This window comes from Epinephelus moara, chromosome 1, assembly GCF_006386435.1.
Source record: "Epinephelus moara isolate mb chromosome 1, YSFRI_EMoa_1.0, whole genome shotgun sequence".
NCBI classification, from domain to species: Eukaryota; Metazoa; Chordata; class Actinopteri; order Perciformes; family Serranidae; genus Epinephelus; species Epinephelus moara.
In genome coordinates this window covers 14,441,800-14,466,433 of record NC_065506.1, presented here as the reverse complement: position 1 = coordinate 14,466,433, position 24,634 = coordinate 14,441,800, and the positions used below count along the sequence as shown (strand labels likewise).

General features: G+C 41.2%; 1 protein-coding gene across 2 annotated transcripts in view; it reads left to right on the top strand.

Moving 5' to 3' along the window:
- Positions 1-24,634, top strand: part of nod2 (nucleotide-binding oligomerization domain containing 2) — a 32,450-nt gene that overhangs the window by 3,700 nt on the left and 4,116 nt on the right. For both annotated transcript variants that reach the window (XR_007570495.1, XM_050053525.1), the window contains exons 2-6: positions 18,121-18,255; positions 18,415-18,970; positions 20,755-20,881; positions 21,495-23,274; positions 23,404-23,487. Coding sequence is in view for 1 of the 2 variants with exons in the window: in XM_050053525.1 (XP_049909482.1) it covers positions 18,485-18,970; positions 20,755-20,881; positions 21,495-23,274; positions 23,404-23,487 (2,477 nt within the window). In the remaining variant the exon portion in view is untranslated. The remainder of the gene's footprint in view (positions 1-18,120; positions 18,256-18,414; positions 18,971-20,754; positions 20,882-21,494; positions 23,275-23,403; positions 23,488-24,634) is intronic.

The following is a 24,634-nucleotide window of genomic DNA, read 5'->3' as shown; positions in this document are numbered from 1 at the left end:
CAGATCAAAGGGGATTGGCACCGTTTGGCACGCGTAATGGAAACCCAACCTGATTTGATTAACACAGCTGCAAACTAATGAGTTCACATCCCTCTCAGCCAACCACAAACAGCCACAGCATCAGATAGGGAGTATATATTCAGCATCTGTCATCTTAGAAAAGTCGGAAGAAAAGAAACAGAGTGAGAGTGCGAGAGAGAAAGAGAGAGCATGCGCACGAGAGAAACGCTGTCAACAAATTATAAGTTATGTTCGGTGTCTTAAGGGTTTACGTGCTTCATGTGATTGCCTATACAAATGTTAAAATGTTCTTGCTTAACGTGATCTACAAAGATGGAGTACATTATTGCGAGGAGGAGGAGGATTTTCGCAGAGAGGGTGTACCATCAAAGGACATCCTATTTGGGCATGACAGAGCTGGAATGCAGGTGGGCCACACATGACTGGAATACCGCTGTGTCCAGTGTAATTGTCATTTCACCTTGTACTCTTTTTCATTACACAGGAACAAATTACATCTACCCCGCGAGGTGGTCCAAATGGTGACGCGCATCGTGGCCTCTGATGCGCACCCAGGTGGCACCTGTGCTCAGAGAGCTTTTGTTGGCCCTTCTTCTAACATCATTGAACTGTTTTTTGCACTGGGCAACGATTCTCAATGTATCCGGGCAACATTGATTTACAGTTGTGGTGACCTCCTCCCAGGCTACCTTTGCATCATCAGCCTGTGGAGGTCTGCTTGCAGTTCTGTATATTCGGACACTGCGAGCTTGGACCTCCCGGACCAAAACATTCCTCCTGGGAGAAGTTTGGCCGTCTGACGCTGCCGCCCTCTTCTGCCATGGCGAATTGAGTAAACTCTCATTACGCCTTTGTGCGGCACATTTAAGGGCGAGGAGAGGGGCTCATTTGATTGGTGTGATGTGAATCGGATGTGTAAAACCCACTCCACGGCTTCTCTCCTCCTTCTTTCCGACTTGCGCAGGTAGGAGGGATGGAGGTGGGAAAGAGGAGTAGCTGCGCCAGGGCGCACGGTGTGCAAAACTTGCAAAATCCGCCTGGCCACTCCCAGTTGGCGAGGCGCAGGTGCGCTGCGCCTCCGCCTCGCTCGGTCTGCGAAACTAGAGGCCAGAGGCTCACATTTGATTTTCTGGGAGATAAGCAATTACCAATTTTATGGCGTGAAACGGAAAAGTAATATAACGGGTAGTATAATAAATTACTGTTGGCAGGAAGTAATAAGTTAAGTAATAACATTACTTTTGAAAAGAGTAACGAGTAATGAGTAGTATATTAAAATTTTAAAGTAACAAGCCCAACCTTGTCCAAGGCATACCCAACGTAAATAAAAAGCTGCTCTTGTTCCAATTTTAGTACATGTACATGCAGGGTCTCATTTGAAATGAAACACTATTATGCATTACTATCAATACGTTTTTCCCCAACAGTCACAATCACTTTAAGTGCTTCTGTCATTAAGCTCTCTAAGTTTCAACACACTGAAACTATTTTTTTTTTCAGCAGATGACTTTTCAAAAAAGAGGGTAAAACAATGTACTGAATGTGTGGATATGAGGAAAAAACTAATCAATGCAGACAGAAATGTCTATTGAGGAGCTTACTGTATATAAAAACACTTCTAGAAAAAAACTGGATTTAGATCGCCTGGACCTTTAGGAGTGATTAAAGTTGAGTTTGTAGCTGTTTGTTTTTTGTCTGACAGAAGCGTTTATTGAAGCTGCTGTGGTGGTTGTATCTTGAAATGGTCCACATCAGTTGAACCAAACACGCACACTCCACACAGAAAAGTCCCTGAAGTGTGACTGTGAGGAGCAAGTGCTATCCACTGAGCAACTGTTCCCAAACAAGGCCTTTAGGATCAAAACAAGGTCAAATTCTATTTTCATCTGTCAATGACAAGAATTTATCTCCAATGCATCTGCACTTTTTTTGTGGTTTATCTTATCTCCTTTTTTTTATACTTAATTTCCAAGAAGTCAGCTGGATTGAGTGAAGGGTACCGGGAAATGTGTATGTGTGCGTGTGTGTGTGTGTGTGCGTGTGTGTGTGTGTGTGTGTGTGTGTGTGTGTGTGTGTGTGTGTGTGTGTGTGTGTGTGTGTGTGTAGGTGTGTGTGTGTGTGTGTGTAGTGAAGTAAAGCCTCTCTCCACTGTATCATAACAGTGGTGTCACAGAGGGCTCCCAAATCTGGCTGACCACAGCTGCTCACCATGCCACGCTCTCTACATGCACACACACTTTCATCTGCAGCTTAGCAGCTTATCTCTGGTCGGGGCAACCACAGAGAGTCTGCCTCTTGGCAATGTGATACACCTTCCTCTCACGAACACGGCTATTTGTGTAAGCAAGGCAGTGTAACCCGCAGAACTTGTATCATCATTACAAATGGTTTCTATCCTACCACAGCTTACCAGGTTATTATTGCTGCTGCTTTACACATCCAAGCTATTATAAGCATCCATATCAGATGTGCAAAGTACAATTATAGTAGCAAATTTACTCTCAGTGGTTATACTTGTGTGTATTTTTCTTACAAAGGTTTTTAAATATATAGTAAGTAATATATGGTGACACAGATCTCTCAATGGAGCCCACTATATCTGGCTAATGAGGAATAAGTTAAGTTGGAGATATTAAGTTAAAATATTGACCAACACAACAGATTATTTTGCCTTATTTTTTTCTAACCAATTGATCAAATGTTTTCTGCTGGGGTTTAAATTAACCCAGATGTCTGCAGTCAACAAGAAAGAAATGAGAAATACAGGACCCTTTAAAAGTATGATTTTGAGATATCTCCACATGGCCAACCATTTATAGGCATTAGATGCACTTTTAAAGTCACCCCCTATGATGAGACCGGCTTACTTGTGCTTATCTTGGAGATTTTTCTTTTTCAAAGACATGAGAGCAAGTATAGTCCGGGCTTGAGTTGTACCATCGCATACAAATTACAAACAATAAAGAAAAACCTCAGATGCATTAAGTCTATTACACAGCAGGAACTCCTGCAAAGTCGTGCTACCCATCAGGAAAATAGGACTAGTCACAACACTGAGTTTTGCAAGACTGACTTAAAAAAAAAAGAAACATATTCCTGAGCCATTAAAAGTTTTTAGAAGAACATTATAGATCATTTTAAAACTCATTTATATAGAATTCTGTTTATGCTGGTGAATAATGTAAGCACAGTTGCAACAACATAAAAGACAACCAGAAGAATACTTTGTATGACAGATGATGTGTATAATACCATGGCAGTGAGTTGAGTGTTGTTGTACCTGAGCTTACTAGAGATAACCCTGCCTAGTCACCAAAACAAAATGTTGGCATTGCACATTTCTGCAAATCATTGATACGTTACATTTATACATTTCACATTTATACAGTACTGTAGTTTAGATTACTTGTATATAGCTGAGGAGAGGATGGTGGATGGTGTGACACCTAGGTGAGATGGCTGCCAAACAGCAGGCTGCAGCGGATCACTGTTCAAGACCAACAAAAGCGGATTAATGTGAGGGGTGTTTGTGGTGTCAAAGCAGGATTTTTTGACAGCAGTTCAGGTCATGTCCAGCCATGTTTGTGGCAACTGAAGTGGGTACTTTAAGCCCAAACATGATGCATGATGTTTTCCTAACTCCAAACAAGTGTTTTTTGTCAGTGATGGATGAAGTACCTGAAAGGCACACTTGCGTGAAAGTCCAGATATCTTACCAGAAAATGAATTTGGTAGAGCAAGCAGTCAGAATTCTTAGGATTATGAAGTTTATTTCTTCGTAGACTCACAAGTCAGTCTTTAGACGCTTTGCTTAACTAAAGACTGATGTCTTTCTCCCTGATTTTTGTGTTTAGATGGGTGGATACAATTTCAGAGTTTAAAAAAACTCCCTACGTTGCAGAACCAATAGGGCTCAAAAGGGCACGTGACTTTGCATTGCATTGTGTGTAACTAGCGCCATTTTTATGGGCAAATTGTTTTGTTTACATTGCGTTGCGCCGGGAGAGAGACTTGAAGCGAGAGATTTTAAATGGACTGGGCAAAGGAAAAGTGTGTCGGACGGTACCGAGACAAGCTGGACCCTGTTCCAAAGGCTCAAAGGCTCACGTGTTAGGTGGAGTGGATCCGTATGAGCACGGAGACTGGACTCGGGATTTAAAAGCCCTGCCGCCGTTGACTGAAACTGAGCTTGTCCTCTATCTCGTCAACGAATTTAGGAATGCCAAATCTTTAAGGGCTCATGGTCAAGCAAACTTTGGGTGGGTGCAGGACCTCTGAATTTTACGCCTTAAAGAGAAGACCGTCGTCATTTCAGAGGTATGTAAACTTTACAAGCCTCACTGTGTCCCACTTCCGTGTGGTGCTGCCTGTTTGCTTGCTCAGGTTTTGACTTACATATCTTGGTGTCTGCTGGACCAATTTATTTCAAACAAAAACTATTTTGAAGCCTGAAATCCACTCTGCATTTATGTGATAAATATGTATGGGCTTCTCGGTTATTTATTTCAGAATTAGGGTATTTTCACACCATAAATCTAACACTAGCAGCCTACTAAATGCTGCATATGAAACGACATAACATTCCAACATTCCAACTTACCGGTGTGAAAATGCAGTTAACACACCAACATGTGTCAGGTGATGTTGTTAAAAGTCAGGTTTGATCGCCTCACTGCCGCTATCCAAGCCATTCTGCGCCTCGTTGTTAGCTCACAGATCCGGGGTCCCTGGCTTTGTTTACAAGTTGGAAACGAGAAAAATCTCAGCCCATCGATCTTCTTCCCGTAGGGATCGTGAGAACGATTGTGGCAGTTAATGACACAGCAAGTCTGCACCGTTTTCAAATGTTACTTTTAAAATGCTAAAACAACAACAACAGAACACAAGTGTAGCGTAGCGAAACATAAACAACTTTCCAATTGCCCGCAAAGCCCACAATGCATCATGATTTTTCCACTTCCGCTATGTCACCCTTTTGAGCCCTATGGTAAATCCGCAAGGCGGTCCTTCGTTGGCTTGCTGAACTCTTGTGCTCGTAAACATAGTCCGACTGTGTTAAAAGTTTTAAATAAAGTCGCTGTAAGTCCTTCATTTCCACAATCTTGTGGACTGAGCACACGTTTGATAAAACGGAGTTAAATCTCTTGACATACATTTTCAAGCTCTCTGTGTGTTTGTTTCCTTGCGGACGAGAAAAGGGGGAGCGCACATTTCCGGGAGGGCGTGTCCTTTTCAAAAATGCAAGAGGCGTTGCTTTGTTGCCGGCCGTTTTCTCCGGTGTATTAAACACACTTTAGAAAGGAGTGTCCCCAGACTATCAGAAGGCGGTGATCTCTAATTGTCTGGTGGCGAGACTAATTTCTTCGTAACATGCATATCTTACATATTTCTGCTGTGAGTCAGTCTCATCGAGTGGAATTCTGCTCATGTAGCATCTGATCTGACATGCAGCCTGGGCCTGACTGAAAATCGAAACTACACTGTGGTTTATAGAGCACTTGTTTGCACCTGCCTTTATGTGCAATGATCTAACTTGCAAGCTAGGATCACTGATTCGCCAAACCGTCCGATTTTATTTTTTTCAAAACAAAGATGCTTAGTGTAAATGAAGACTTAAAAAATGTATTGGAGTAAAAGTTAAAATTGACGAAAATATAAAAGCTCAAGTACAGTACAGATACTCTCAACAAACACTTAAGTACAGTAAGTATTATTATTACTTTGTTACATTACACTGCTGGGTTTTGTGCCCAAACCTAACCAGACACTAACCACAGCATTGTTACAACATCAAACTGAAAACTGAAAGATAAGAAAACCTAAAGCTTTAATGTATCTGCTACATATGAAACAAATGTAGCATATCTGTGGTTTTCAGGAACGTACAGTGTTAATATTTATTCTGGCGATAAGGTTGGGGTGGCCCCATCATACACTGATGTTCAGCCTCATTGCTTGTTCACCAGAGTGTTTTTAATTAAAATTGTTGAAAGTAGACAGAAAAATATCTGACGTGATTTAAAGACTGCACAAGGAAGCATCACTCAGTACACAAAGAAATAGCACTGTTTCACAAGCACTTGGCAAATCCAGTAAATTCCATGCTTGCTCTTCATGAAACTGCTTCACTATATTTGCCGTAACTAATGAAAGCCATGGCAGCTGAGTTTAACATCGTACAGGGAAAAGAAAACACAAGCTGCGGCATGATCTATGAAGGTGAAGCCACTTTCTCCATCCACAAGCCCAGCAAACGATTAACCCTTAACTATGACAAAGTTAGGACCTTCCTTACTTGATGTTTTCTTTTTGAATCACAGCATTGTGAGTGCAATATGAACCAATGGATTGTTTTGTTGTTGCATGAAATGCAGATTGTGCACCGTAAACTACTGTTCTTTTTGTCCTCCGCAGCAATCTTTGAAAAAGAAAGCTCAAAAACTTCTTGCCTCATATCTTCATTGGAAGTCTCACATGCCGTATAGCCAAAGGGGCCATTTCCTACTGTATCCTCCTGCATCCTCTCCTCTCTGTAGCCTGGCATGAGACTTTTTTTTTTTTTTTTTTTTGACATTTTCTTCATGTTTTTTTTTTTTTTTTACTTTGACTTTGACTTTGATCTGCACTCCTTTCAACTCTTCACATATGTTGGTAATAGCCTTGGTGTTCATGGAGATTTTCTTCTCCAGTGCAGAGTAACGGTTGGATAATGCATTCATGCCTTTTGAAATGACAGCACTGGAGTCAGTATCCTTCCTCTCATCTATAGGTCTGTCTCTGCCAGTCAATCTCTTTGGTTAGGGGCTCTTCATAAGTGTGTCAGGTGAAAGAGGAAAGGGTGTAGAACATGTTTTACAAGTTCAAGCTTAAGTTTAAAGTTTTGGAGAATGATGATCTACTCTTGCTTACAACATTACATTTCAACTGCTTCTGTCAAGAAACTTCTAGGCATTAATAAAAGTAATGATATAAGTTGGCCCACCTCAACAGGTACAAAAGAATCAACAGAAGCGTAAGAGCGATGTCAGTCAAGTGCAGTTGGCAGCGTCAACACTGTCTGAGTGCAGGTCTAATTACACATCATACATCCGCCCATCTGTGTGGGTGGACCATTTTATAAATGTTACTGTATTATTATTTATTATTATTGTTGCTACCAAACAGAATAAGTAGTTAGAATTAGCTACATCAAAAACTGCTTATACTGTAACGCATCAGTAGAAACAAATCAATATCTAATGATAAAACACTGACAGGGTTCATCTTGCATAATTAGTGCATATAAGTAATATTTTGTGGGTACGATTTTAACACAGAGAAGAGAATATGCTGTGGTATTGCTACTTTTACTTAAACAATCAATAACAGATTTTTTGGCCACTTGGGGGCAGCAGAAACAAGTTATCAACAAAACATAAAAATATTACCTAATCAGTTGGCAAACTGCTTCGCAAACTGCTGCTTATTTATACATCCAGCACTCATACAGCATCAACTATATTTATTTGGAGTCTTTTTAAGGTCACCTGGCAAATGTAAGTTCGATATTCACTCTCTTTTAGCTCTGTTTTTGTGCTCCATCAACTCCTGATGGAAATGTCCGGCTCTTTAGTGGATAAAAACTCTACTGTGTTCCCCAGCTCTAACTGTCTGCCATTTGGTGATAAGCTGGTGTTGTACAGTGGATTTTTAGAGCTTTCTTGCTGCCTGCTGCAGCTGAAAACTAAGAGTGTGGTGAGAGTGAACCAAAAGCAAGTGATAATCCTTAGTAGCTTCAGCACTATGAGCAGCCACATTGTCACAATGTTTTCACTTTGTCGTGTAAAACATTGTAATTAAAAACTTCAGATTAAAGCCACTTTAAAGAAAGCATCTAAGCTTCCACCACTTCTGCTAACATGCATTTTTTTCTGGATTATTGTATTTCAAGGGTGAAGTTTCAGTTGCTCAGGGGATTTTTCCCAGTTAAAACACCAATATAAATGTTAACATCTGCTGGTTAGCAATTATTCATACTTAGAATGCTAAGCAAAAGATAAGTCACAAATTTGATGACTTTAGACTTGACAAAAGTCCCATTAGGATTGAAATTCTCTTTTACAAGAGAAACCTGCACAAGGTAGCAGCCAATCAAAACACATTTAAAATGCAACAAATACAACATATAATACAAAAATCCACAATAAAACAACAACCATTCAAACATAGTGACCTCTCAAGAAAAACAAGCTAAAGTCTCTATCACCACATTATTTATGATGCCCTTAAATTCATCAATGTTTCTTATTTTACATCTTTCTAAGATTGTTCAATGTCCAAGGTGCAGAACAGGAGAATGCAGTCTTCCCCAGATCTGTTAAAACCCGGGGTACATTAAAGAGCGACCATTTGGAGGAGCCTAGCTGGTAACTACTAGAGCTGACACACAGAAGGGTGCAGAGGTAGGCTGGAAGTTGGCCCAATATTGTTTTATAGACAAAAATATACCAGTGCTGTTGTCTGTGAATGGTCAATTATGTCTAAACCACCAAAACATAAAGAATGCAGCGATGAGTAAGTGGCTTTGCATTTGTAATAAAATGTAGAGATGCATGGTACACTGAATCAAGGCTATGTAAAATGGAGGTTGCATGCATATACAATATGTAACTGTAATCAGTCACAGACAGAAAAGTAGCATCCTCAAGATTTCCTTAGTACTGAAGGTAAAACAAGACTTATTTCTAAAATAAAAACCAAACCTCACTTTAAACTTCATAACTAGAGTAGCAATATGTACATTACATATCTTGAAGATGTTTCACCTCTCTAACCATTTGAGGTGAAACTCAAAGTTTAGGACTTGAGTGCAAAGACTTCAGACTTACTTGTGACTTGCAAAACAACAACTTGGTCCAACCTCTTTAAATTACAGCAGATACTACATTGCAAGGTCTCCCAACCTGATCTAACAGACGTTCGGCCAACTGTATGTTTGATACCATATTTTATGTCATTTGGTTAATCTTTATAGGTCCTACAGTTCCAATCAGAGCCTTTCCCTTGGGGCCTTTCCCAGAAGTTGTATAGTGGATGGTTCGCTCTTCTTGTCTGTTATCATCTACATAATTATCTATAAAGCTGAAATACTAACAGGAGTCCAATGCTAAAAGCTGTCACTAAAAAAAACGACAAAGGATCTATATGTGTGGATGGATATTAGTAATTCTCAGAAAAGTGAACAAAGATCAATATCTCACAACATGGGAGATCACCATCTGAGCAAAGGGTACATGATCATTTATAGATGAGCACTAACCACAGCAATTACAGTGAGCCATTACTGTGGGAATCATCCTCTGGAGAGCTGTATGCCTTACACTGAAGAAAATAAAGAGCAGCACTGAGGGGAGTAATGCTCTCTGCACAGCACAGAGGTATTTAAGACTACAATATGAACATTTTCATCCACTTAATAACTCAGCTATCTCAGCGCCTAAGAGGATCTATAATTTGTATTATGGTAAGTACAACGTGTTTGGTGTAATTATAGGTAACAAGGCAATCAAGGTATGAGGTGTTCAGCACAGTAGGATTTTGCTGAATGCACAGCTTCCTTTGACTAAATGACAAATTTAATCATTTATTTTACATTTAGTTAAATGTAATATTATTCAGAGAGTAATAGCCACACCTCTGGCTTCTCCATATTTAGAGCTACAAACAGCTTGGCAACTGTCACAGAAAAATTCAGCAGTAGTCGGGACTACAATGGGATAAACCTTTCCTGTGCATGTGTACCATGTTGTATTTGTGTTGTTGGGAAACATGGGTTACAGGAAATGGTCTTTTTGTGTAGAAATAAACCCTATCTCTGTGTTGCCGCTGGCAAAAAAGCAATGATATTGACTTAAATATGGGGAAATGAGAGGCTGCCATAATATGTTCTGTGTGCTTTGTTTCCAGCAGATAGGCAGAGAGCTTTGAAGTGTGGATTGGCACAGCAGGGTGCAAGCTTCTGTAAAGGCAAGATGCTAAACGCTAAGGATGAGAAGGACATGAGGTAGTCTATTACCAATACAGGAGCAAAAAGAGAAAAAAAAAGGCAAATCCAATGATAATGTACATCTGTTCCAGTGAATTTATGAGCTTTGAACATTTTTTCATGTGGGATAAGTGGATCCTTTTTCTTACAGAATCTCAAAACTTCAAAGCAGATTCGCTTTGGATAATGCAAATGATCGGAATATGCCGGTTCCTGCCTACTCAAGAGCATGAAAAGAAAAAGGGGAAAGGGAGAATTAAAGCTAATTGGCATGGCAGTCTTTTATGTGCGGAAAGAAGGGCAAAAATAAAACACTTCAATTATTGTCAAGTTCATTCAATTAGGAAACAAGCTGACAAAGTGCTAAAGTTCAGTGTGCCCAACCCTGTAGCTGTTTGCATTAAATGTCACTTTCCACTGTCAACATGTCCCTTGTTATATCTGATGAAATTATAATTAGCAGGATTAAATCCACCCTGGCTTGCACTGGAGAAAGAGGCTGCTTTGTTGGGCTCTGATGTTGTGGTGCTTACACCACTAATCATGCCCTCCAAATGCATGTATAACATTTGAAAAGGAATCCCTCAAAACATACACAACACACAGAAATGGAACAATAGCAAGTGACCACCTCCACGGCTGATAGCTGGAGTCATATGAAAGTGAATCAGCATGCACGGCTAGTAACAAACACCAAATTGAGTTTTTGTCTAGTTTTTATGATCCCTCAGATTAATGACAGTCGACCGAACCACAAAAGGGCCATTTGTGTCCAGGAGAGATTTTTCATCTTGCTGTGTCATCAAACGACTGGGAAAAGCAAAGCAAAACCACATTTTGTGATATTCAGAAAGGCACGGTTCTTTCAGGATAAAAGCAAAAATACTTCAAAACTGGGAATAAAAAGGCAAGCACTTTTAAGATGAGTACTTTCAGATAGATTAAAGACAGAAGTTTGATGTGTTTGTTTGTGTGTTCATACGTCAGGGTGAGTGTGATCGATCAGTAGATACAGACAATGCTTGTTAGTAGGATCGATTCTTTGTTGGTTTTTGGTCTATTCAAGGGTTTTTGTTGACCATAGGAAAATATGCAATATCACAACACATATCCTTTCATGAAAATGAGGAAGTGCATCCAAGTTGTCAAAAAAGAAGGAAGTTGTCAGATTTTCTTTGGTTTCAGGATATAGCTGATGGAGCTTATTTCCCTTTATTGAGCTCCATTGTTGTTCAGAAACTATTAAAAACACATATACAGTATGAGTCACACTGTTGCACAGGATGACATGTTCCTTCGTTACAACAAACGCAACAACTGCAGGTTATCTTGAGTCACTCCCTACATTCACCATCCTGCTGCTGTAATTACAAAATTGAGCATTAAATGTGTATTCATCCACTGATAAAAATAGTCCCCCACAAATTCACTATTTACTCATGTTTGAGCAAAGTTAGCTGAAAACTACAGTGCCCTGCTGTTTCAGGGAATTAATAAGCCTTTTAAGAGGAAACATTTTTACCATGTCAAACCACTTTTAAATTATTTATATCTTCAGTAGGAGTAAATGTGCTGAGAACCACAGACAGGCTCGGGATATGGGATAGTATTGAGAGATGGTTTGGGCTTTTATGTGATTTGCTCACTATAAGAAAAAGAAATTAATTACACCAGCCTTATATTTAAAGTACCTTAGTGGCTGAGTAAGGAGATGCCATTTGCACCAATAACAACAATTGTTAGGAAGTTTAAGCTAAGCACTGTTATTGTGAAAGATGTGTTACCATGCAGTACTGGACACTACAGTTGATTTGGCTCCTTGGCTCCTTGGCTCCCTGGCTCCATGGCTATGACCTTGAGTAGTTATAGACAGTGGTGATGGATGTTTGCCTTCATCTAGCCATTTTACATTCACTTTAAACCTGAAATTTAATGACAGTCTGCTTCAACTTTATAAGACATGACACTCACCACAGGAAGTGTAATGCTGAAAACACAAACCCGCCCACCACTGCAATGTAAAAGGTAGCAGACTGTCTTTGCACCAGTTGTTCACTCACTTGATTTTGCAAAGAACACAGTTCAACTTTTCCAAATTACGAATCAGCAGTCCGGACTTCTAGAGACTGACTCCAGACTTCTAGAGATAGCAAATGAATAAAACAAGGCTCCAGAAAGTTGCATTGGTTTTTAGTAGATCATTGGAGCTCTTTCTTTTTGCAACATCAAAGGCAGCCGCAGCTCTTTGATGTGGCAGCATGCTGTTTAAGGTACAGAGTGAATGGAGAGATGTCAAGCTGCAAGGTGCCTCTGTAGTTTATGTTGAGTGCTGCAGAGAGCTGCAGATGAAAGGAGCAAACAGAGTTTGATAATGAATGTCCAACAAGTAGGACCCATCTCAGACAGCACACACTCAGCGGGGTGCCCGCGCTAACCTTGAGCGCAGCACCCCAAACCTTGGGCAGACACTGGAGACCAGACTCCTTCAACTTGGCCGCCCCTGAAAAAAAGGGGGCTCTCAGATGTGAGCTTTAATCTTCCCGTCAATTAAATTCTGATTGACATACATACCCACACACACATGGTCATGCACATGTGCATGATGCTATCCACTTCCACTGCTGAACACCTCTCTTTCTGGCTTGGGAGGCCTTTTCTAATTGTACACTAATCCTGCCAATGTATGAGTCAGTTCGAGGCTTGAACGTCTGCAATGCTATAGTATTGCTGTACATCATGATCCTCTTACTGTTAATGTATCCGTTAATAAAAAGAGGTAATCCACCTTCATTAGTAACCCCTCTGTCTCAGAGGAATATGAGCTCACAGGTTTTTAATGCTCAGCTTTATTTTCACTCCACACCATTAAAGTGGTTGTCATTGTTTTTTGCATTTCCATAATACACTGGTTGAAACATAAAGCTCTCCATGCTCATATGAAGTCAATTTAATACAACATCACTGGACAGACATTTTTTTGTTGCGTCATTTTCAGGGGAATGTGGATCCTCATCAATTACTGTTTCCTAGAAGCTTTCAAAGCAATACAAAACACATTTTTAAAGGAGCAGTGGATTCCCTCAAAGGATTCTTTCAGCGTTGATTGTTCAGGAGGTTTTTACTGGGAGCCGAATTATCTGCAGAGGTCTCCTCCTCTCCAAAACAAACAAACCAGGAGATTAAAACCAGTAAAATTACTGAGTAAAGCAGTTTCATGTTACAAATCAGTGTTTCTCCGATGCTGTTTGGCTTGTCACAGAGGGACTACTAGCCTAGCACCTGCTAATGTGTGCTCACCTTTTTTCTCTGATAACCTAAGATCCAAACGTTCAGAAGGTTCTCACTAGTAGCCAAATTATCCACAGAGGTCTCTTCCTCTCCAAAACAAATGGACCAAGTGATTTAAACCGGAAAAACACTGAATAAAGCAGTTTCATGTTACAAATCAGTGTTTTTCCGATGTTCTTTGGCTCGTTGCGGAGGGGCTGCTAACTACGGTGGTCAATGCAAAAACGCAAATGGCTCTATCAAGAGCCAGTGTTTGGTTTGTCTGTTCTGAGCTACTGTAGAAACATGACGGTGCAACATGGCAATCTCCATGGATGAGGACCTGCTTTCTATCCTAGATATAAACAGCTCATTCTAATGTATTGAAAACACAACAATTCTTATTTTAGGTCATTATACACTAAAAAAAACCATTATATTATATTCCATTTCTGCCAGTATGTCCCCCTTCTACCTTTACTAATGAATATGGAATTTCTAGGCACCTTTTATATACTGTATGTGGTTTTTTATACATTGGCTCGAACCTGTAATTGGGGGTTCAGACCTCTGGGTGGGGGAGCCCTTCTTTGCATGTTCTCCCCATGTCAGTGTGGGTTTTCTCTGGTACACTGGCTTCCTCCCACAGCCCAAAGACATGCAGGTTAGGTTAATTGGTGACTAAATAACCTGTAGGTGTGAATGTGAGCGTGAATGGTTGTCTGTCTTTATGTGTCAAGCATGGCGACCTGTCCAGGGTGTACCCTGCCTCTCACCCAGTGTCAGCTGGGATAGGCTTCAAAAACACAACATGGGAAAAAACGTATTACCAATTTTATCTGAGGTTAATTTTAGGCTTCATGAGTCAAATCAAGTGGGCAACCTCTAAAGTCAGTTTTTTTAGTACAAAATTTTCTTTTTATTTTACCATCCCTCCACTGAAAAAAATACCCACCTAGAATCTGTCCTCTAAGATCGATGATTCAATTAATTAATACAATCACATACTGTACTCATGTACTGCCTCTTCAAGGCAGGAATTTCACGCCCCTATGGCAATGAGAGCCCCTTGCTGCGTCGCCTCTCATTGCTGAATCTCGGCCAAAAAGTTGTGCATGAACGCACCAAATCGACGGGCAACAAGCATGAATGTTCTGTGCCTGCCTGAGAGGAAATGACCCTCCATACCAGCAGATGGCAGTCATCTGTTATCATCTTTCAAAAAGGAAAACCAGATGACCGTCTTAATGCTCATTAGTCAGTTAGCACAATAACAACACAATCCGGTGTTGAAAGAACATATACTGTGCGCCTGTGAATGATAACACAAACCATCAGGAAATGTTTCTATCAGAGAGCTCAATGGATAAAAAAAAACAATGTTACCTCATATAATAAGTTTGTTTTGACCTCACTCGCTCTCGACCTTAGCTCTTTGTTTACATTCTTCACTTCTGTTTCTCGTCTTGTGCGCTGAGCTGAACTGGCAATCAGAGTGATTTAATGTGGCGAAGGGCTTCACTGTGCCGACTCAGATTTAACATGCTGAATTGGTGGAGAAAAGGCCAACTAGTGCCGACAAGGGCCAAGGGTGCGGGACACACCTCATGGACAAGGGGGGAAAGATGCTCACCAATGGCCCAACTTTGACTGACAGCTGACTGTCGGCTCGGTGTGTCGGGGCCTTAAAAGGTACACTCCTGGGATGGGACATAGTTGTCTTGCCTTTAAGACAGCAGTAGAGATTGTAACAATACTGAAAAGGCGTCTGTATTAAAGGGACAGCTGGCAGGACAGGACTATGGATGGCACACACTGACTCACCGTCAGGAGATTCAAAAAGCAGCTAGCAGCAGTTATCAGCCACCTTAAAGCAGAAGAACAGTGGCAGACAATGTCTGCAAATTGGGAAAACAATGAGGTCCAGGAGCCCCTTATGGCCATACAACAGATCAACTGCCATATAACAGGGACGGTAAATGTTATTGCCATGTAAATACCATTGTTATTGTTTGTTTTACATGTCATGCCTCTTTTGCTTACGTAATGCATGCTGTCTAAACTCGCACACTGGAGCAGTACGATGCCACCGTTGTTTGGTAGTGTGTAAAAATGCAAAGAAGGCATAAAGAAACGACTTTGTAGCAGCTCTATAGCGCTATCTCTGTGTGAATGGGATTGTTTGTGTTACATGCAATTTCCCTTACAATGATAAAATAAAGTTTTGTTTTTATGGGGGGTTGGCTGCTTGATTGAATCTTTGATTGTGTTACATTGTGTACCATATTGATGTTATTATTGTTGTATAAATCATTTATGAACATGATGATGAGTGGTTAAGTATAACGACTTGCATGCAGATTTACTCCAGAATTCATTCATTTGTATTTATTCTTTAGCCAGAGGGTCCCACTGAGATACAAGATCTCTTCTTCCAGGGAATCCTAGTCATCGAGGATGAGACGTGTTGATTTGCTTCTGGGAATTTTGTGCCTCTGGCAAACCAATCAGTACACATACTGTACATCAGTGCACCTGGCCTAACACTGAGCTCACCACATGTGCTTTTGATATCTGCACAGAAAGAATGCACAGCGATGAAATGACTGGAGCCAAAGTATTCCATCTCTGCTGTGAGAGAGAGGTGGATCCAGCACTGGACTGCACTGTTATTCACTGACATACAGTTGAAAACTGACTTGGGTGGACAAGGTTATTTAGTGCTGGGCAGCAGTTTTAGTGAAGTACGCAGAGCTGAACTGACTCCATATGGAGCGAGACTTCACTTTCATGCCCAGTGAACTGCAAGTTGAAGAGAAGATCTTCCAGGCCAAGTTTAAGTCAACCTATCTGCGTGTCTATGGTGGAAAAAGAACACTACCAAGTGATTTGGAGGAACACAAAGAGCCTAAATAATTCTTTCTCTTGATCCAAAAGCCCAGACGTGAAAATCTATCTTGAGAACAAACCAAAGACAACCTTAAACAGGAGAGGTCTGATGCCTATTAAAAAAATCAGTCTTCAATCCAGGCTGAGCATGGAATGATCAGACACTGCAGCCTCTGACCTTTGACCCTTTGCTATCATCACAATGTAAAAACCTTGCTTTGCTCCAAAAGCAATGGTATCTAGATATGTGACTTATAGTAGTTTGACCCCTCCCAACCCATCTTATCCAAACTAATTTTCTTAATTCCTTGATAGCTGACTCTCTGGAGATATGAGGTTTACAGCAAGATGACATATGATCCAAACATACTCGAGCAGAAGAAAATAATTCTGGCTTTATCCAATACTTCTTTGATAGTAATCCAAAGTTAATGAGTTACAGCCTTTGGCCACTATTAAAAAATGTGGGTTTCTTGGCCAGTCTAGGCGTAACAGGTCCAAAGATCTCTCCATTAATAATGAAGAAGGTTATATAGTCCAAATGGATGAAGCTGGAGCCACATATTTCCCTTGCATCGACACAAGGTGATAAGAATTCTGTTGCAACAAGGATAGAAATACCCAGAGATTTTTTGTTTTAGGGGGGGACTATATCTGTATTTTTCTTTATTGACAATTTCTTACCTTCTTTCTTATCCATCCAAACTTGTCTGGACCCCCTACTGTGATTTGGATGGCAGAACTCCATGTTAGAACTTCACGTAGGATGCCTGACAGAGAGTACCCTGCGTTACACTCCCCTTGGTGGAGTTGCCTGTTTCTTAGACAAGAGGAAGAAGAAGAATGGGGGGGGGGACTCTCTTTAGAAAGTTTTATCCCAGTCTGTCTTTGATTACTCCTGCCTTTGTGTGTTTGAGATGTTTCCCCTACAGGACACAGTGAAGACACAGAATAAACTAATCATGGTACACAGGAGGGGGCTGTAATAATAGTGACAAATCATCTGACTGTCCAAAGAAGTCTTTCTCGCACTTATTTTATCTTGACATCAAAGAATGCAAAGGGGAGTAAGAGGCAATCACAATATGAGCTGTTTCCAGGGTTGTGTTTTATATGCACTTTTTGAAGTTTTCATCAGATACACAGTACGCTGGCTAAGCTGCAGGTTCCCAGTGGCTATAATATTATCACTACTATAACACTGTAAAATTATTACCATACAAAGAGTATCACATTATATGCTTTCTTCCAACAAACCATTAAGATCCACTCAAACCAGCTTGTAATTATCAAAGGATTTTTAATTAAATCAGTGAAAATGAACCGTACAGTGTGCACAGAGAGGGTTTGAGGTGAGAGTACGATGATGGGAAGAAGTCAGCCTCTGAGATACACAAAGGAATAAAAAAAGGGTGGCAAAAAGAAGAACAAAGCGTGTCAAAAGCAAAGAAAATCAAATGTACCAGTGTCTTGAACAAACCAGGCTGGTTTATTTATGCAATAGTTCCACCAGGTGGTTGCATGAGCAAAGTGCAACCCTTGAGGTATTACGGATGGGATCAGCAGCTTTCCCCTTTAGTAAACTTCAGCTAGCTTTTCTTGTAAATGTGTCAAATGAACCTTTTCTGTTAAGAGTGCCATACCTTCTGCTTTCATAAACTGGAATTACTCCTATTGCATTCCTATATGCAGAACACTCACCCTGAAAACCTCTGGCAAGAGGATGCGGAAATGTGGAGGATGTGAACAGTGTGGCAAACTGTACACAACTTGGAAAACACCGCTTTTGTTCTATTTAAAAAAAAAAAAAACAGGAAAGTGAATCAACTGTTGCATTGTGATGCACTGTCACCATTGTGACAGAGTTCTGTTGAAGTTTGATGTCATTTGCTGGCAAGGTTTTGGTTTCCATTTTACAGGAGGGACTTGGTCGCAGGGTAGGTTTCACTTTCCACTGTGGAATGAGGAAGAGGCAGGTCTAAAGTAGTGCAGCGTCTCTGCCCAAATAACAGATGGAGGAAGAAGGCTTGTGTCTCTGTTGTGGAGACTCTAAAGTGAGTGCTAATCTTAAATCTTTAAATCTTGTAAACATTTACATACAAAAACTGTTAGTGTAATGATGATGTTAGTAATAACACTGATCCTGCTGTATCTTAGTGAAACTGGTGATGACTAATAGTAACATGATGACATGTGGGTGTTTTCTCTACCAGGTTGTGATACTGAGAGCAGTATAAGTAAACGCTGGATGTCCCTGAGTATGGATGTTGACATGCTACAAGCATGTTTGTCCAGGAGCTTGTGCTGAAACAACGGACAGAGATACTGCATGCACTGTGCAGCAGCGGGTCAGCTGAGCATTTGGAACAGGTTCTGGACATACTGCTGTCCCAAGGGGAGCTCATATGGGAGGACTATCAGAACGTACAGGTACCTGGCAGGGCACTGTATACCAATGCCAGGCAGTTGCTCGACCTGGTGCGTGCAAAGGGTGTGGATACCTGTGAGCTCTTCCTTGCTGCTCTCAAACAGGTTCTGCCTGAAGCGCAGAGAGCTGGCCTCTCTTTTTCAGGTTGCTGTTTAAATTTAGAGGAAAAAAAAGAATACCAGAGCACATCTACTCAGACTCTTCTGACTCAACGACCCAGCCTGGTCAACAAACTACAAGGCTGCATTGATGGTGCTTTAAATGCTCTTGTCACATCGGAATACTTCACCTCAGCAGACTGCGATGAAGTACGGCTTCCTATACACACCCCCTCTCAGCAGGTACTGTGTATGGCACACCTTTTATACACTTTTATTAGAGGAACAGTATGCAAGATTTAGGGGCGTGTAGCGGCATATAGCAGTGAGGACTGCAGGTTGCAACCAGCTGAATCTTCTCGTGGTTAGAATCTCTTCAGTGTTCATTGTTCAGGAGGTTTTTACGGGGAGCCAAATTATCCGCAGAGGTCTCTTTCTCTAAAATGTAAATGGACCAGGTGATTAAAACCTGGTTAGAAACACTGATTAAGGCAGTTTATGTTACAACTCATTGTTTCCTACACGAGCACCTGTTAATCTGTGCTCACCTGTTTTCTCTGATAACTTAATGTGTGTGCTCACCTTATTGATCCAGACATTCAGGAGGTTTTCACCGGGAGCCAAATTATAATTTAAACAGGAAAAAAGCAGTTTCATGTTACAAATCAGTATTTTTCCAACACAGACATGTCAGGGACGAGCAACTAGCCTAGCACCTGCTAATGTGTGCTCATCTTAATTCTCTGATAACTTAAGATCCAGACGTTAAGGAGGTTGTTATGGGGAGCCAAATTCTCCACAGAGGTATCTCCCTCTCCAAAACAAAAAGACTCTTTGATTCAAACCTGTGAATGCGGTACAAAGCAGATTCATAGTAAAAAAAAATCTGTGTTTTTACTAGTACTGGGGCTGCCAACATGAAAACATGAACGGCCCAATCCGGAGCCAGAGCTTGTTTGGTTTGTCCAATCTGAGCTACTGTAGAAACATGGCAGTGTGACAATATTTGTAGACAAAGACATGTAGATTTAAATGGCTCATTCCAAGGTAATGAAAATACAATAATTCTTATTTTCAGGTGATTATACTCTCAAGAAAAAAACACATATTACATTATATTTCATTTCTGCCGATACATCCCCCTAAATCCTACACACTGGACCTTTAAACAATGTCTAGACAACTTCCTGTTATTGTTCTTTACCTACTTAGACATGCATGAGGGGAAACAAACAGTGGCTCAGAGCAAGACATGTTAATGCTTGGGCACAGGTTAAAGACCATAGATGTATAAAGTGAAAGGTGCTGATAGCGAGAGGGAGGCTTACAGGAGGGATGCATGTTTTTGGAGATTGGGTTCAAATCAGCAGTCTTTTTTCAGAATTGCTGACTCCTCCTTTAATAGTCCTGAAATTAAAACTGATGCTTGATTCTTTTGCAGTCAATATTTTGTTTTTTTTTTGCTTTAAATAGCTTTTATCCTAGTTTACTCATTTTCTCTCCAAGAGCTAGATAAGAAGATTAATACCACTCTCGTGTCTGTACGGTAAATATGAAGCTAGCACCAGCAGCCTGTTAGCGTAGCTTAGCACATAGAATAGGAACAGCGGGAAACAGTTGGCGTAGCTCTGTACACAGGTAACCGTCCCACCTACCAGCACTTAAAAAGGTCACTATTAAACTGGATTGTTTTCCAGAAAGTTAATGAGACTGACAATGAAGTTCACTATATAACCCCACTGTAACTCTGGATTTGCATGGATTCAACCAACAAGCATGTTAATTAGTTAACTTTAGAGGTGCTGGTAGGTGGATACTTCTACCTTTGGACAGTGCCAGGCTAGCTGCTTCCCCCTGTTTCTATTCTTTGTGCTCAGCTAGGCTAACTGTCTGCTGGTGCTAGCTTCATACTTAGCATACAGGTGTATCATTTTTTTCATCTAACTCTCTACGAGAAAGGGAATACTTGTATTTCCCACAATGTTGTACTTTTCCTATAATAATAAATCTGTTGTCACTCATGTCAGGCAAGGCGTTTGCTCGACCATGTCAGATCAAAAGGAGAATCAGCAGCGGAGGTTGTACTGCAGTACATTCAACAAACACAGGAATCTGGATCTCCAGTGAACCAGGAGACATGGACTCCTCCCAAAGGCATGTCATTATTATAATCTAAAAAATTATTACAGAATGCAATTACTTAGGGAAACTGTAATAGGAATGGAAACCCATTTCTGCCATTGTGATTACAAAAAGTCAATATAATGAGACCATTTCTCAAAATAATGACTTAGTATCTCAGATACTACATCATCGATTTCAAGAAAGGAGACTTAGTATCTCAAAGTAATAAAAAAATTCTCAAATATTGATGTATTTTTTCTTCATTTTAAGATACTACATGAATATTTTAATCGTTTCCAGTAATTTTGAGGCACTAACTCATTGTTTGGAGATACTTAGTAAAGTAGAAGTAAAATACTTCTCATCATGATCACAGTTATGATGGCTTCCATAAATAGGACATTATATGTGAAAGCTATACCTATAGCAGATGTGCATCTTTGTCTCGTCTTATGGGTGATCTGTCTGAAATATACAAAATATCCCTTTTAAAGTACAGAAGATGTGGAGCTCTGGAAATATAACTTGCCTGAAAAAGACTAATTTAAAACTGTGAAAAGACCAGATGTCAATGTGCCAACAGAATATATGCAAATATACAGTATGTGTCTAGTTTAACTCATGAGTATGATTTTTGTCACAGAGGTCTTAAAGTATCAGAAGAAGCTCAGCAGCTCGGTGTCTGCTCAGTCCTGCTTTCTCAGTACTTATGGAGGGACCAGCCACATGTCTCTGGATGACATCTACACCGAAGGCCAGCTGGAACTCGGTCATAACACTGTTGATGTCCATGGATCTTTGGGCCTAGAGGACGTAGTTGGTTCAGTGGGTACAGTGAACGAGGAGGCTGACACGGTGCTGGTGTCTGGGGAAGCGGGTGTTGGGAAGAGCACCTTACTCCAGAGGCTGCACTTGCTTTGGGCTCGGGGGGCAGCTCTCCAGGACTTTCTCCTTTTGTTTCCATTCAGCTGTCGCAGGTTGAACTCGGAGCACAAGGAAATGTCTGTCCAGGAACTGCTGTTTCAGCACTGCTGCTGGCCAGACCGGGAGCAGGAGGAGATTTTCCAGTTCATCCTGGACCACCCACATCTCATTCTCTTCACTTTTGATGGCCTGGATGAGCTCAAGCAGAGCTTTTCAGATGAGCACAGGCTCTGCTGCCCAACCCAACGTGCACCTGTTCACACACTACTGTTCAACTTAATCCAGGGCTCGCTAATGAAGGGAGTGCGGAAAGTGGTAACCAGTCGCCCAGAGGCAGTGGGCCCTGTGTTGAAGAAACATCTTCGCAAAGAAGTCCTCCTGAAAGGCTTTTCCCCCAGTGGGATTGACTGTTTTGTGAAGAAGCATCACAAGGACTCCACTGTGGCAGCTAAGGTTCTGGAGTCCCTACAGACAAACACAGCGTTACTTGGACTTTGTCATAGTCCAGTCCTCTGCTGGATTGTCTCACAGTGCCACAAGGAGCTGCTAGGCTGTGGAGAGGGCAGCCCACAAACAATCACAGACGTTTACCTTATGATTTTACAGCACTTTTTCCAGCACCACAGCTCGCTGAAAAGCACCATAGGGTTAGGTTGGCTTCAGGAGCATCTAAAAACAGTCTTGCATCTAGGGCAGCTTGCCTTTGAGGGGTTACGGACCAGCTGTTACATGTTCTCAGACACAGACCTGGAGACATGTGGTGTAACTGAGAAGGATATCTGCATGGGCTTTCTCATACAAAGCAAAGAAATGTCCTCCACCCACAGTAAACACTATGAATTCCTCCACCTGACTATGCAATGTTTTTTTGCTGCTCTGTATATTGTTTTGTCAAATAACACTGAGCGTGCAGCTATCCCTAAACTCTTTGAGCTGCAAAACATGAAGGAGACAGGTCTGAGCAGCACATGCTTAATGGCCTGCTTGCCTTCTACTAATCAACAAGAGCAGGCTTCAGACGGAGAAGCTACAGCAGCTGAAACACCAAATCTGCAAATCACAGCCACTTTTGTATCTGGACTACTATCCCAGCATCATCGAAGTCTGTGGCGCCACTGCTGCTCCAGTGCTGTGATGGAGAAGAGGGTCAGACAGGTGGCGAGATGCCTGTCCAAAGGTATGCAGAAACACTTTAAGTCCATCCCTCAAGCCGTAGAGGGGGAGAAGAAGAGCATGCATGCAATGCCAGGTTTTGTCTGGCTTATTAAATGCATCTATGAGATGCAGGAGAGCAGGATTGCTAAAGATGCCATGAGTAAGCTGGAAGTGGACCACCTGAAACTGACCTACTGTAACATTGGTCCTGTGGAGTGCACTGCATTAGCCTATGTGCTCCAGCATTTAAAGAATCCAGTAGGCCTCCAGCTGGACAACAACTCTGTGGGTGATGTTGGAGTGGAGCAGCTTCTTCCCTGCATGCACATTTGTAATTCCCTGCAGTGAGTAGGAAAAGTTTAAATTCTTCCTAACATCTGTTTATTACAATAAACAACACTTACACAATAGCATTTACTGAAAGGCAACAATGCATGTTATGCTCAAGTGTCCTATAATTTTTCCTTTTTCAGCCTCAGAAATAATAACATCACAGATGAGGGGATCCGCAAACTGCTTGCTAAAGGTATCCAGTGTGACAACTTCCAGAAAATTGCGTAAGTGTTGTCCAAATGATTAATTACACTATCGTTAAAGCTGTCGTTGGTAACTTTTAGAAAAAAATGTATTATTTGATGAAACTATCTCCTGACAGTAGTACCTGAAACAGATAATCTGTTAAAAAAATCACATTCCTCCTTCCCCAATGCTTCTAATGAGATTTGCAAGAATCCACCGTGCCTGAATGCAAAATAACCAATCAGAGCCAAACCCAGCTGTGTCAGTGGTGTCAATCACTGCTCGTGAACTGTGGTCAAACAGTTAATCTATGAATCAGACATGAATCAAGACACTGTTACTGCATTGCCTCTTTCTCACCTCAGATGTTTTCAGAAACATATTTTAGTGTACTGTTTAGCTGCAAAATGAGAATATTTGTGACCAGGCAGCCATGTTGAAAACAGTTGAGCCAAAAAGACAACACATTCTCACTCCAACCTCGTCACATATCTACATTTAGTCATGGACTTTCCACATCCAGGTACGACTTGCAAAGTACCCTAGGTGCGTTGGTTGTTGACGTTCTGGGATGCCGTGTCAACTTCAGCCTGTTACATGCATTGTTTGTTTTCAAAATATACTTCAGTTTTCACAGAAGATGTACAGTTTGCATACAGTCTCCTTCAAAATAAACGCACCAAGTTGGTATAACACTGCGAATTGACGTCTTTTTTCCTTCAACATCAAACGCATGTGGTTACATATTGCCAACCAGGGGCAGAAATCCTGGGGGGGACAGAGGGGACATGAACCCCTCTGCAGTAAAGCTGTACCCTCCTAGAATAATTTGAGACACAATTAATAATTTTTGAACAATGCAGTAGTATTTATTGAAAGCACAATGTAAGCGGTGCTCATTATAATCGCGCAATAATGTGCTATTTAAATCTTAAAACATTTAGTCCGCCCCCTCCCATTCCTAGTAGTGGTATATCCCACACTCTTTCCAACGGGCGGGCTAGGCTGGACCCGGCTGCCCACATCGCGCATCGCAGAGTAACGCCAGGGCCACACCGCCCGCGGAAGCGCCGCGAATAGCCTCGAAGCGCCGAGAAGTGAAGGCAGTTTCCTTTCGGCGCCCATGTTAACCGACTGTGTCATCTACACTGGCCGCGCCGTGCCGGGAAGCTCCGCGGCAGGCTC